The sequence below is a fragment of the Psammomys obesus genome, unplaced genomic scaffold (assembly GCF_907164565.1).
Source record: "Psammomys obesus unplaced genomic scaffold, mPsaObe1.curated_primary_1811, whole genome shotgun sequence".
In the NCBI taxonomy this organism is placed as follows: Eukaryota; Metazoa; Chordata; class Mammalia; order Rodentia; family Muridae; genus Psammomys; species Psammomys obesus.
This window is the reverse complement of record NW_026590663.1, coordinates 10,132,532-10,148,230: the sequence shown is the minus strand read 5'-3', so window position 1 is coordinate 10,148,230 and position 15,699 is coordinate 10,132,532. Positions and strand designations below refer to the sequence as shown.

At 36.5% G+C, this 15,699-nt stretch overlaps 1 protein-coding gene across 2 annotated transcripts in view; it reads right to left on the bottom strand.

Annotated features, from left to right (window-relative positions):
* Window positions 1-369: 369 nt before the first annotated feature.
* The window catches only part of Mkln1 (muskelin 1), a 143,132-nt gene continuing 127,802 nt past the window's right edge, over window positions 370-15,699 (bottom strand). For both annotated transcript variants that reach the window (XM_055608211.1, XM_055608212.1), the window contains 4 exons: window positions 13,345-13,484; window positions 10,728-10,830; window positions 5,852-5,906; window positions 370-728 (listed from right to left, as the gene is read on the bottom strand). In XM_055608211.1, the coding sequence (XP_055464186.1) occupies window positions 607-728; window positions 5,852-5,906; window positions 10,728-10,830; window positions 13,345-13,484 (420 nt within the window). In that variant the 3' untranslated portion in view covers window positions 370-606. The remainder of the gene's footprint in view (window positions 729-5,851; window positions 5,907-10,727; window positions 10,831-13,344; window positions 13,485-15,699) is intronic.

Here is a 15,699-nt window from a genome sequence, read left to right as displayed (position 1 = left end):
GAAATCTTGAATTTTACTTTTTTGGCAGTATGGCAAAAAGTATTAATTTAAGTCTCTAACCTCTCTATATTTAATATGATACAAGAAAAGTCAACAGTCACACACGTCACCTTAACATACATCAACTGTCCCACAGAGCTACACAGCTGTCAAGAACGAGGAAGCACATCAGTGACACCACTGCAACAGTTGTGATGTGAGAAAAGGGACAAACCACCCAACAACAAAACCCCAAATTCTTACAGCACTGAATCTAATAATGCTGTTCTCCTAACTAAAAACAAACTGTGAAAAGCTAGAAAGAAGAAAAAAAGTCTACTTTTCATTAATACTCGTTAATTCTTAAAAGCTAAAGAAAAATATACATAATTAAATGGGAAGTATATCAATTTCACTTTATTAGCCTAATGCAGGAATATGAGGAAAAGGGGATTTGAGGTCGGGTATGAAGGGAGAGGGTTAAAACTTGTGATAACAAGGATCCTTCAACACTTTGATGCAGTCCTCAGTCACTGCGATGTCACCTCTGCCCACACAAACACTGAATGACCTCTGACTCCTGTCTCCACTTCTGAGCCCAACAATTCCTCAACTCAACTCCCTGGTTTACAGTGTGATGAGGTCTACCAGGTTGCCTTTAGGAGGAGTCATGCTGTCAGGAAAGAAATTTACTAAGGTGTCAAAGAGCTGAGTTCTCTGAGCATAGGTGTGATCCACATCTGAAAAGCCTGGTGAAGAAAAAAAAAATTTTAATGTATTATTTCAAAAATTCAACACAGAATAGAAAACTTAGTGTGACCAGCATCATCTACAATGAGAAATCAAAATCAAGACAGGCTTCAAAATCTGCTAAACTTTACCAGCTCCCAACACCCAGAGCAGTGGTTCAATCTTCCTGATTCTGTGACCCTTTAATACAGTTCCACATGTTGTGGTAACCCCAACTATAAAATGATTTTTGTCCCTAATTCATAAACATAACTTTGTTACTGTTATAAAGTAATGTAAATATCTGTGTTTTCCGATGGTTTTAGGTGACCCTTGTGAAAGAGTACGTCATTTGACCCACAGGTTGAGAACCACTGACCTAGAGGAAGAAACAGTGTAGACAACCTTCTTGTTCCTCACAAATGTCCATCAGTGAAACCCTGTTTACTTCACAGTCTACTGTGCAGATTAAATGCAACTATGTGAAAACATCCAGCAGAAAGACTGCTACTTTAGAAACTGAAACTGACTTCTCTCCTTTGCTAGATTATTTCACTACTACTTCCTTAAGGAAATTTTACTCCTCTGTCTCTTCAGTGTTTCTGTCCCATTAACTTTTTTTTTATACTAAAGATATAACAAAATCATAATTAAGAGAACTTTAGGAAAGCAGGCTAAAATCGGCAAGGTCTTAGAGGTAGACATGGATCAGAGAATTAAGTTTAAGAATAGAGAACCATGAGAAAGAAATGAATTTATAGCACATAGGGTACCTTAAGCAAATGCCATTATTATGGTAATATGTAACAGCATACATACTAAGCATTCTTAATGAGAATAATTAAGTACTTTTATGCAAATAAATACCAGAGGGTAGAAGACATTTTTTAAAAGACAGGGTTTGTTTCATCTAGCAAACATCTAATTTGCAAGTTCATACCAACCAATGTCCCATTTTGGTCAGTTTATATACTGATCTCAGTTGTTTCAGACTTTTAATATACAAGTTAAATACTTAATATTTTTAAACATGAATTTAAAAAAAATGTGCATGTTTTGCGTGCATGTATGTCTGTGTGAGGGTGTCAGATCCCCTGGAACTGGAGTTTCAGATACTTGTGAGCTGTGGGTGCTGGGGACTGAACCCAGGGGAACCTCTGGAAGAGCAGCCATTGCACTCTTAATCACTGAGACATCTCTCTAGCCCCCAAATTAAATACTTAAGCGATAGGATTTTCCCATTACTGAGTGGCTAGCTGGGACACTCTGTTGAGTGCTGTCAGAAAAAGAACTATGGCTGTGATAGTTTAGGGAAAACACAAATTGGACCGATTCTACTCAACAGTCTTGGGTCCAATTTTTTAAAAATCTTGTAAAGATAGAAATAGAACATAACATTGTCAAGGATGCCAGTTTCCTGGAAGGAAATAAATGCTGCCTCAAGAATAGTTCATTCCTATTTTATTTAAAAAAATTGTTGTTGTTTTAAGTTTGAGGGGGAAATATTTCTTCCTTTGGGCTTAGCTTAACAAAACCTACTATCTTCTCAAAGAAATGAATAGAAGAAAATAATGCAAAATACTAACAAAACCTATTTGTGAACGTGAGATTATAATCCTTTTCTTTATTATGCTTTTCTGAATTTTCCAAATAGCTTTACTTTCAAAACACTTCAAACACACAGAGCTTTCAAAAGTACAATGAGCATTCATCCAGACTCTTCACTTTGATGAGCTTGTAGTTAGTGTCTTGCCTGACACTTGCCTTACTGTGCCCAGCTATTTAATGTGGCCTCGAGCTGCAGGCCAATGATGTCTAGTGTTTCTAAGGGGGAAGGTGTGATGTACCTCTCAGAGAGAACAGGTTAAACAAGCTTCATTCAGGTAAGGGCTTTGGTCTTCCTGACCAAAGTTCAATGCTAATGAATAAATAATGTAGTAAATAAGGAGGCATTAAATAGAAATACCCAGGAATCAATGTTACACAATAATCTTTTGGAGAGGCTCACAGAAACTTAATTCTCTGAATTTCCCACAAGAGTGGTGACTTGCCTTCACTAATTCACTGTCTCTGTGGGTTACAAAACATAACTACTTTGAATGATCAGAATTAAATATATCAACATGTCTCTTTACAAAGTACTGTTGGGTAGACATAGGTAGAGCAGACTGGGAAGCTGTGTAAGGAGAACCTTACACTTAATCTGTAGTCAGTATTTTCTTTTTCAATACATGTAAGAGGGGCAGGAGTTTAGACACTCACTGATACAATACAAAGACGAGACAGCATGGCTCCAGAGAAAGGAGGAACTGATGCCAAGCTTCTTGCTCTTCATGACTATTTCTCTCACTTCTACCACTCTGTACTAACCATGAAAAGACAACGCCTGTTCTAAAGAGATGAGGATCTACTAGGAATAAGCTTTGTTCACACTACATGGAAAACAAATTGTTCTTGACAAAAATATGTCTTTTGGCAGGAAGCAGGGCTGAAACAGGAGACAGGAATTAAGCAAAATGGTAAAAATATTTGCTGACACAATCCTAATCTATTTAATCACTGTCAAGAAATCCTTGTTCTAATGGCTAAACATTAGCCAAAGACAATTTAATGCTGCCCATCAATAAATAAGAATAATGGCCCTGGGCTGTGGTATCTGTACATATCAAGGCACAAACTCCTTCAAACAAACAGCAGGCTCAAAATTTGGCTATTACTATGTCTGCTTCAAAGGGTAATATTCTGAAAGGCATGATCTTTCATACCTAGTTTCTCCATTCATTATGACAGGGCTGCAATGTTTTGTAGCCTAAAGACATACCCACTGAAATGATATTTTATAGTGCCTGCTAATTTAGCCTGTGGAGTACAACATACTCTGGAGTTAGGGACTGTCTAACTCTGATTTTTCCCCTTTCAGTTCCCTATTTCACCATAATGACCTCATGCTATTCTGGAGTTAGAAGTGAAAACCAGAGTTACCTTAATTGTTAGAGATGACTCAGTTACTTGCCATAGAAAAAGGAGGGCAAAATCCCAAGGAACATTGCTATCCTTTCCCATCCCAGGGAACAGCACCAGAATCATAGTGTGTGTTCTTTTTTCTTCTGTGAATCACTTATGTTTAGCAAACAAAAGCACCACCAATTTAGAAATTAAACTAACATCACCAAAGAGTCATTTGATTCTAAATAGGAGAGCGACATTTGTATTATTTACACTATCGTACAACTCTTGGGCAAACACTAACAGCACTGGCATCAGCAGTACAAATTACATTTCATAAGGACAAGTTCAGAGCTACAATTTCTCGTTTCAAAGATTACTCTTTGAGGAAAAAGACTCTTGAGTTCTTAGGCCAGTGTGGAACTAAAAAACTATAATGCAGGTAAAAGACTGAAGCTACCTATCATGAGTTGTCCTAACAAAAATATCCTTGAAAATTCACCAGCCTAAATAAAGCTCTGGGTCTGGAATTTCTGTATTCTCATCAGACCTGTTTTTATGATAATGTAGTTTAGCTGCTGTGTGTGTGTGCGTGTGGGTGTTTTAAACTTTTAAACTAACATACACAGTAACAATGTCTTCTTGGTGTTCTCAAACATTCTTAGCTTTAGCTGATCATCTGCCTGTTCACTCCACTCATGCATCCTCTTGCCCATGTTCCCTGCCTGTGCCCTGTGCCCCGAAACTTTCCCTTCAATTTTTATATCACATGTGTTCTCCTACTCCCTACACTCCTGCTTAAAGCTTCCCTCTTCTCCTCTCACTGCTCCTTTCTAGCTTTCTGGCCTTTCCCACATTCACTCCTCCATCAATGAATACACATGAAACTTTAAAGCTAGGATCTGTATATGACAAGCTTAGAGCTTCTCTTTCTGAGTTACCTCACTTAGTACAATGTAATATTTTCTAGTTCTAACCACTTTATTGCAAGTTTCATTTTTCTTTATAATGATTAAGATCCCATGTGTGCATGAGCTACACACTTCAATTTCCTATTATTCAACAGACCTTTCCTTATGAACAGAGCAGCAATGAGAAAAGATATGCAAGTATTTCTGGGGTGGAATACAGAGTCCTTTGGGTACATGTTCATGAACGATGCAGCTGGACCATATCACAGTTCTATTTTTTTAGCTTTTGAGAAACCACCATATTGCTTTCTGTAATTGCTGTACCAGTTTACATCCCCACCGATACTGAAAAAGGATCCTCTTTCCCCCATATCCTTTGCCGGAGTTTGTAGGCATTGTGTAGTGTGTAAAGATTCAAATACTGATTTCTGTGCCTCCCATATCTGGTTGCAATCCTTGTTCTGAGAATCTCCTATCTAAACTTTGCTTCCCAATTATCCCCTGATATGTCAACAAAGCACCTTAACAGCTGATCATTGATTAGGGGAGAGAATCGGACTAGACTTCCTGCCAGACAGTGGAGGAGAAGAAAGAGAAAGGTAGTAGGGGATTCAGCTAGGAGCAGAGGTTCAAGAGACATGAGGAGAGAGCAAAAAAAAAGCCATAAAATTCAATTCTCTCCAGGATTTTGGCAGCGAGGAAGCCAGACTGGCTTAGAGGCTTAAGAATCAAGTAGTAACTGCTCAGTGCTATGCCGTTAAGCACATCATATACATATAACAGTCCCGTCTCAATTATTTGGATGCTAGCTGGGTTAGGAGAGGAACTACACACACAAACACACACATGCACGCACACGGACTTTTTTATTTTTTTCCTGAGACACTATTCCCAGCTCACATACTTTGTTTTTATTTTTTTCTTTGGGGCGGGGGAGGCGGTTCATAGAGAGGTTTCGAGACAGGGTTTTTCTGTGATGCCCTGGTCGTCCTGGACTCACTTTGTAGACCAGGCTGGCCTCGTACTTACAGAGATCCACCTGCCTCTGCCTCCCTGAGTACTGGGATTACAGGTGTGCAATACTACACAGGCCCACACACATTTTTAAAACTAACACTAACAAGAGATTGTTGTCCTGTTTTTTCAAGAGAAGCCATTATGAGGACTACAGTGAAATGGAGTCTCACTATAGTTCTATATGCACTTCTCTGATGGCTAACTAAACTGAAAACTTTAAAAAACGCTTACTGGTCATTTGCAACAAGGTATACTGCTGACACACTTACCCAGAGCTGTGAAATCTGAGCCAGATTTGAACAGAGCCGAGGCTAGGAGTTGAAACTGTAAAGAAATACAAAGCAAATTAGCAGGCTAGCACAATTAAGAAAAGCAACTTCTGAGATTTTTCATTTACTAGACTCTTTTTATGGATGTATCGCACAGATCTAATCACCAAATATTGGAAAACAAAACACCACCACTCACACATTTAGATTTTAAAAACATGCTGGTTCCTCTTTATTTTTTATTTTTTGAAACAAAGTATTCACTGTATAACCCGGGCTAGCTTTAAACTCATAGTCCTCCTCAATCTGCTTGGATGTCTTTAAAATTTCAGATAATGTTTACATGCTAATATTTGTAAGGCCCAGTTGTCTTTTAGAGGTTCAAAAATGGGACAAATATTCCAGATTTACCTTTCTTTTTTAAAATTATGTTTTTTACTACTTTCTGTGTCTGATGCATGTCTATCTGTGTATCACATAAGTGCTTGGTGCTCATGGAGTCAAAAAGAGGATACTGGATGCCCTAGAACTACTGTTACATATGGTTGTGAGCCATCATGATGGTGCTGGGATTAACCCAGGTATGCTGGAAGAGCAGCAAGTGCTCTTATCTTCTGGTAGCAATCTCCCCTGTTCCAGTCTATATATTTTTTCTCACAATATCTTTGCTTAGCTCTCACAGCAGAATTACATTGGGTTCACACAAAGATTTAGGGATTATCTTCCTCTGATTTCTAAAAGTTTATACAGAATTATAATTTTGTTTCTTAAATGATTAACAGAATCACTGACAGAGACATTGGGCCTGGAGTATTTTGCTGAAACATTTTTCTTTACAAACTGAACTATGTAATAATTGTGGGATTCTTTAATATATCATTTCTTATGTCAGTTTTGGTAAATTCCATCTTTTAAGAAATCTGTCCATTTCATTAAGTTCCTCTAATGTGTTGACAAAATTTCTTTTATTGTATCTTTTTGTTACTCTCTTCATGTTGCTGGGGTTCTAGTGACTTCACTTTTTTATGTACTGTTGACAGTTTATGTTTTCATTTTTTCTTTGTAAATCTTGATAAGAGGTTATCCATTTATTCATTTTTCAAACAACCACCATTATACTTACACTTTATTTTTTTATAGCATGTTTTTTATTTCACTAATATTCTATTTTATCTTGAGTTTTTCTTTTCTAACTCTTAAAATGAAAAATAACTTCACTGATTCCTTATGGAGAAGTTCCAGAGAAATCTGTTCTTCCAGCAGACCTCAAATGTCCAATTGTCACCTAAATGCCTCAAAATGGTTGTCTCACAGGTATATCAAATTGGACATATGCAAAATTAGGCTCCTGTCTCAGTCAAGAGTCCCTACAAACCCCATAAAAGCTCTGGTGTGAAGCTCCACCCAGAGCTTTTTTTCACGTGATGATAATTCTATTTTTCCGGGTTAAAAACTTTCCACTCCTTTTAAACTACATTTAAGTCACCACATGTCCACTCTACCCTTAATTCTCTAATCTTTTTACTTTTTACCACTTTACTACTGCTGTGAGCTTAACTACCATAATTTAGTGTTTGGATTTCTGCCATCTCTCTATGGGTCTTCCTGATTCTATCCTTGTTCCCTTTTAGTCTTTCCTCAATACAGTTGTCAGAGTGGTCTAATTAAAATAGAGATCTTCTCATTCCTGTGTACCGTATCTGGAACTGACTCCTTAGTCATTCAAAGTAAAAGCTAAAAATCCTAACCAGGCTTATGAAGTCATTCACAGTCTGCTTTCCCAACCTCTGTGTATACCTTCCTAACCTCATCACACTGTCCCAATCCTTCTTTTTCCACTTCCATTAGCACGGGCTCCTGGCCAGGCCCTGACTGCTCCATTCCCACATGGATGTCTGTTGGAGCTGTCAGAAGTTATCTTCATCACACAATCTCACTAAAGAGCGCCACCGCACCTTTCCAGTCTTTGTGCAGATCCGATCTCTACTGAGGCCTATTATGTGTGACTTCAACTATCCCAATACCTAACCTTATGAATTATGATCTTCTTCATGCCCAATCCTTCCCATAGGCTTTCTGGGTCTTACGTAGCCCAGGCTGGCTGTGAATGCACAGGGTTATTGAGAATGACCTGGAATGCTATATTCTCCTGCCTTCACCATCTAGCGCTGAAACTTGAGGTGTGGGTCCCACACCGCTCCTTTACTTTTCTTACAACATTACCCTTTTATACTACAAACAAAACTATAATAAACTAGATAACTTGCTCACTTAATATGTTTATTATCACCCTTAATAGGATGATCACCTCTGAAAAAGGATCTTGTTCTCTTTACAAATGTATTTCCTATACCAAGAATGCCTGTCATTGTGTAAGGAATCAATATACAGCTATTAAATGAATGAGAACAATATTTTGAAAACATAACAGAAGTATTGTATAATTAGTATAGAATGTGGTATAATAGTTGAAAACTTGTTTTTCCCACTCCTCTATTACAATGGCAGGCTTGGTTTGGGCTTCTTTTTTTTTTTTTTTCCTCAACCCTCTTCTAGGAAAAAAAAATCATTTTTATTACCATATGTTAATTACACATAACATTTTCACATTATACATATATATATATATATATATGTATATGAAAAAAACATCCTTTCTAGGTCCTCTCTCACAAGCTGATCTTGTTTCTTTTTCATGATTTTTTTGTTTGTTTATTTCTTGTTCTTTAGGTAGTTGCTACATTTTATTAGTTTAAAAAAACAACAAAACAAAACAAAAACAAAACCACTCACAAAACAAAACAACAACAAACCTCCCAAAAAATAGGATCCTGAGGAGATTATTTACAAAAGCATGAGCTCAATATAATTTTTAGAGTTTACTAGAAGTTCATTACCAATTCAGAAGCAATACTGTGGAGGCTGAAGAAAGCAAAGAGCCATGTTTTAATTTATAATGGTAGGCATCTGTTACTGTCCTAATATGAGGTATAACAGAATGATGATGATGATGATGATAGCCACATCTACTCAAGACATATAAAGTACTTTTGGTTAATGAGAAGTTAATAATGAGAAAATGTGTAAAGCCTACTAAAGGGAGAAGAATAAGAAGAAGACGATGATGACGATGACAACCCAGATTGTTGGATTATAAAGTAGTTTAAAAGTCTCATGGACCCAGCACTCCCTATGTTAAGTGTCTCCTGGATGTTATATGTAGACAGAAGAGAGGGTGAGGTATAGTCTGAAGTTTAGAGATAATCTAATGTTAACAAGTCCACAGCATCTTTCTAACTTCTAAGGCTAACCAACTCTTGCTTAAGCTTATAGACAATGCAATGGAAACCTGTATCATACACAGTTGGCTGCCAATACCTTAAAATGGCCATGTCTGAACTTGCAATAGTTCCCTGTCTTCATTTTTTACCATTAGCTCTAAGAAATGTTTTACTTGACCTACTTACAGCTCCCACAGCTGAAATTATTTACTCTGAAACATTTTGTTTCAGTCTGATTTTTAAAAATAAGGGGGAAATAAGTGTGTTCAATTATGGCCATTTTATAAGAACATGGAGAATATACAAGAAAATCTATTTAGAACTCTCAAATGCATGGTGCAACAAAAATGTTCACTAATGTATTCTCATAACTACATGGCAGATTAAACCAAACATATTCTGTTTCTCAGCAATAATTTCCCACATTTCAAATGGTATCATGAATCAGGCATACACTCAAAGAAAAGCAACTTACTGTCCCCGAATAGAGGGTTCTAAATTGTAGTTTGCTAATTCTATACCCAATGAAGAACTGCAACCAATACGGAGTGAAACTTATTTTCACAGAGAAAGTATCTCTTTGTTTTTGTATGGAAGATATGAAGCTTTATTGCCTTAAAAATACAATGATCCTGGTGCCTGGAAGAATCTGACATTAAATCAAAATCCATGTCAGTACTGAAGAGAAAAGTGCTCCATACTACAGTTACAAAAGCAAAGCAAGGCAGCCCTGAACAAGGAAACTGGTGCAAAGGCAGAGCTGTAACCCATCAGCACCAGCTGGGAGCGGAAAGGCAAAATGGCTGCAGTTCAAATACTTCTAAATGAACAAAGACATGGCAAGCAAAGGGACAAAGGGATCTCTGAAGCTGCTGGAAAGAAAGACTGTAAGATACAAGGTAGACATGTTCATACACTGTTTAGGCAAGCGTGCCTGTAAGAACAGAAATCTTGACAAACATTTGCTTCTACCTCATGGAACAAAATCCTGAGACTCATTACTCAAGCTTAGGAGTCTAGTGAGGTCAACAGCCTGTAGTCAAGTTATACTGCTAGAACCTTCTTACAAATAAACACACCACAAGTATTCCAAACCCACCAATCTCTCTCTCTCCACTTTTTCCATACAAAGAGAAATTTTATTCCTCTTTCTTAAGATATCTTGAACACCAACTGAAAAGCATATATTTAACCATTAGATATAATCTTGATGATCTATAAAAACTGAACATTAAACAATTTCTTCCATATAGAACTAACCTCTAATTTGAAATTTTATACCTAAAAATTGTTTTTGAATAAATCAATTGTGCCTGTTCAATTTCTTTTTCTTTTCCCTTGGATGGAGGGTGTTATGAAACACCTTGTGACTTAGGCTAGCCTTTAATTAATGATCCTCCTGTCTCAACTTTCCCAATGCTGGAGTGTAGGCATTCAGTACCACACCTGGTTTTGCCTGTTCAATTTTTATTTCACTCATTTTTCAACCTTAAGATCAGTGCATCATATTTTCTTCATTTTTGTTTAAGCACTTAAACTAGAAAGACATTTAAAAGAATATTCTATTTCTGAATTTTACTCCCATATTTCTTTACCTCTTTTGTCTCTTCTGGGTCCGAATGATCCACAGTTATATAAAGATCATTCTGTAAATACTTCAGAGCACTAAGAGGATCCATCTGGGCCTTTTCTTCAAACCTAGAAAATACAAAACAAGGGAAACATGAGTTAATAGAAAAGCCTTTAAGACTTGAAAAACTCTGTCTCGAGGGAAAGAAAAGTGTTATAGTTATTATTGTGCAATGCTGAGAACCAAAGCTAGGGCTAGGAAAAGCATTCTACCACAGAGTTATAGCCTTGAGATATCCTTAAAGAAGAAAAAACAAATGGTAACAATTTAAAAAAAATTCTTAGGCTGGTGTGATTGTGGGAAAATGATTTATGTATTTCTGGAAGAAATGAAAAGTAACTTTTTCTGGAGAATACTTTGATAAGTCATCACTTACATCACTTTTGAAATAAAATTATAATAATATTACAGTATTATCTAAAATACCTAATTAAGCTTATGTAATCCAAAGTCTAATAAAAAGAGACCAGTCAATTATATATAAAACAGAATACCATGTAGCATTATATGATTGGCACTTGTACTTGTTAACATACTAACAATATTTGTGGTATTTCTTTTTTTTTTATTTGTGGTATTTCACTCACCCTTTGACTCAAAGAAATAAGGTTCCTACTTTTCAGTTAAATAAAGTCTGTATTTAATAAAAATGTAAAGCTTATAATTACATACCAAGTTACTTATTTGTAGGCATTACTTTCATTAAAATATAAAGGAAAGGCAGGGAGTTAGCTCAGTGAGCAAGCGAGGGGTCCTGAGTTCAGACCTCAGAACCCACGCCACAAGCATGGGGTGGCAGTGCACACATGCTGGGAGGTGGAGACCGGGAATCTCTGGGCCAGTGTAGATGGATGGCTAACTCACGTCAGGACTTAGAGCACAAAAGTCCTCGAGGCAGAATTTATCAAATAGTCTCCATTCATGCGTCCTCTGCTAGAAGTAATAGTGGCATAAACATAAACATGCTATCTCAGTCCTTTCTTATGATTGCTTTTGGCATTTGTTCCAATAGCTAATGTCTAATACTGGAAAAAGGACCTTGAATACGGATTTCTTTTTCTCTTTTAAAAGTTTACTTATTTTCTGTCATGCAGACCAGGCTGGCCTTGAACTCACATAGACCCACCTGACTTTTACCTCCTAAGTGTTAGGATAAAAGACTTGAGTCATTTCTCTGGGCTGTATCAGAAGACTAATAAGAGCTCAAATTAACTTTCCATCTACCAGTTGTTTCAGCTGAAGCAGGAAAAGAGCACTATTGTTTCTGAATTTAGAATGCCCCCCACCTTTTTAATTTTTTTCGAGACAGGGTTTCTCTGTGTAGCCCTGGCTGTTTGGACTCACTTTGTAGACCAGGCTGGCTTTGAACTCACAGAGATCTGCTTGCCTCTGCCTCCTGAGTGCTGGGATTAAAAGCATGTGCCACCATGCCCGGCTTTATGTTGCCCTTTTACAAATACAGTAAACATTAAAATATTAAGGAATGAATTCTGGCAACTAGCTGAAAGTGCCTCAAAGTTTAAACCTTAATTAATAGTCCATTCCTTGTCATCCTGACTGTGAAAGCCAGACCTCCTCTTTTTAGATTCTACAGGAAATAAACCCATTTATTTACAGAGATGCCTCAAAGTAGCTTCTGCATTAATTAAGCATACGGCTAAAAAAAAAGAGAAGCAAAGATTTGCTTTATACATATACAGGCATTTCAGGGAATTACACTCTACACAAAAATCTTAATACATAAATACATGTGATAAACATAAAAATGCACACATATGTATACTCCCATACATATCACACACATAGTGGTTGTGCTCTCTGTAGTCAGAATGGTCAGGACCAAACCCTCACTTTCCCACTTCAGCTGAGTGGCCTTATGAGTTATATAAGCCACTTAAAAATTCCCTCAGTTTTCTACTTTAACAAAATAATGACAATGGTTTCCACTCCACTATCTAATTATGAGACTAAGAATCAGATACAAACATGTAGTAGTTAATAAATGATGACCTTCTTCTAGACTACAAGTTTTTATTAGCATCTAAGAAGGCCAGAAACCCACACAAGTGCATTTCTACATTTTTAGTGGCTTGCTACCTCCTAAGACTAAATTATGTTTAATTGAACACACAATTTTATAATTATTTGGCAGTTGATATTTCTCTATTAATACGTGCAAAATTTCACTTGCTTTTTAAAAAATTAGTACCTGTATGTATCCTTACTTTCTATCCTCCTTTGAAAGAAGAAAGCAAAACTGAAGAATGACCATTTGAAAAAAGACATTTACAAAACCTAGTATCTTCAGAGCACTTGACTACCTTCTTTGACAGTCACAATGAGAGGTCTGCATCCTACAGCTAGGTCAAACCAAGAGAAGGTGACAATGCTAATTAAAGACTTTCAGTTAAAAAATAAAAAGTCTTTATGACAGGGTCTCAATATATAGCTCTGGTTGTCCTGGAACTTACTATGTAAACCATGCAGGCCTTGAACTCATAGAGGTCCTCCTGCCTCTGACTCCTAAGTGCTGGATTAAAGGTGTGAGCCACCACACCCAGTTTAGTAAATTAAATTCATACCTGTGTTTTCTTATGAGATACTTGCAGTGCCTCAGTAAGTAATCTTTTGAAGGTCTACACAACTTCAGTGACCAGAAGTCATCTAGTCTCATCTTTGGAGAGCAAGATTTTCCTGGATTTCCACCAAATAAATAATGAACCTATAAAAAAACCACAAGAAGCCAGAATTTAAAAACCTCATACACACTCAAGACTACAAAGGTCATAACAAAACTTCTTTTTACCAAGAATACACAACAGCTAACTCTCTTTGTCTTATCCATTTGACAATTTTTTTTAAACTGATACATTTTTACCAAAGGCTTCCCATGATTTTTCTCCATTTCCATTTTGCTCTAAAGCACATTCCTAAACTACATTTGTATTAAAATAATACTATCATAATTATAATGAAAATGGAAGATTATCAAAACAAAAACCAATGTAAGAATAAGCTAATCCAAAATAGGTTTTAGAGAACTACAAATAAAAGGACTATCTAGTTAACTGTCAAATCAAACTACAAAATTGTAAACAATTCTGACACAATATTTAAATAAAATCATTGAAAGTCAGGAGAATAAAAGAACTTTAATATCTTACATTGTTTTAACCTAAATGCCCAATAGGAAATGCTACTTATAAGTATCGGAATATTATTCCATTGGTCAATTAATACAAAACAAGAAATGAAAAGGATTACAATAGTAATTTCACATTATAGTAGAATTTTAATGTTATTCTATATATATTTACACTAAATATTAAACATGTCCTGAAAAATTGAAAACATATTTATGGTATTACAGAATGAATATTATTTCTAGCCTATTAAATAAAATTATTCCTAGCCCATTAAAAAATGAAAATTCTTTATTAACCTCTTAAGTTGGAGCTGGGCACGTTGGTCCATGCCCTTTATCCCAGCACTCAGGGAGACAGAGGTAGGTGGATCTCTGTGAGTTTTGAGGCCAGCCTGGTCTACAAAGTGAGTCCAGGACAATCAAGGCTACACAGAGAAATCCTGTCTTGAAAAACCAACAAAAACAAACAAACAAACAAAAATATCCCAAACCTCTTAAACTAAAACATTCTAGCAGTAAAGGCTTGTATTTATTTCCATGTTATCCTTTATTTGGAGGTTTCAAGTTATATAGCACAGATATTAAAAGTTCATCTATGGCTTAAACAGAAATAATTTTCTGTGCTATAAGAGACCAAAGATTTAAAAATTAGATTTTTTTTTTTTTGGGGGGGGGTATTTGTTTAAAGTTTAAAGAATAAGCCTGAACAAAGGCCAGCCAGGTGGAGACATGTCCAGCTACCTGGGGAAAGGAACTAGCTTTACTGCATTCTTTTCCTGCCCACTAGAGAGACACAGCTGCTAGGAAACCGGCCAAGAGGGCCAGGCCAGAACTGTTTGTGGTCTTGGTGCCTAAAGTAAACCAATCATTTCAAAAGTCAATTTCCCTTATCCAATCACATAGCACCAAGGCATGTAACTCCCTGCTTGCATTTTTTTCCCTTTATAAAAAACTTGTTCCCCTAGACCCCAGGGCCGCATTCCTCTCCTGCTTCCACAGGAAGTTTGCGACCTAGGCTTGAGCACATATACAATAAACCCTCATGTATTTGCAGTGGAGTCGATTCCTAGTGGTCTTTGGGGATCTCATGGACTGGGCATAACAGCTGGTAAATTTCAAGATAACCTCAGTCCAGCCACTAATTATACATCAAATTCAAAGGGAAAATAGTTACAGAAAGTACTCTGAAAACTTAATAATACAAAACTTATTTTCTGGTAAGTGCTGGTAAACAGAGGTCACTGTTTTTATATTCACCAAAAATATATAGATGAAATGACTTCCTGTACAACTGGTATATAACACCTGCTCCTTTTCAAAATGCAAAAACTGTATTTTGAACTTGGATATTTACAACATATACACAATGACGTGTTATATATCTGTTCTGTGGATTGATAAATAAGCCACTGACTATTTCAAAATTGGAAAAATGTTATGTTGTAAACCTGTAATCTCAACATTTTCGAAGCTAAAGCAGAAGAATTTTGAATTTGAACCCAGCCTAAACTACTTAGCAAAACCCTGCTCCAGGGGTGGGAGTGGGGATGGAGGGAGGGGAACACAAACAACATAAAAGAATTATGGACCATACAAAAGGTTTATTCTCTTCAAGAATTTTAGGAAAAACTGGGGCTAGTGGGACAGTCTTGTAATCTTAGCTACTTCGGAAACTGAGGTAAGATTCCAAACTTTGCCTAGTCTACGGAGAGTTCAAGGGCAGCCAGGGCAATTACCCAGTATCAAAATAAAAATAAAAAGCAGGGCTGGGGACAGATACATAGTATAGAGG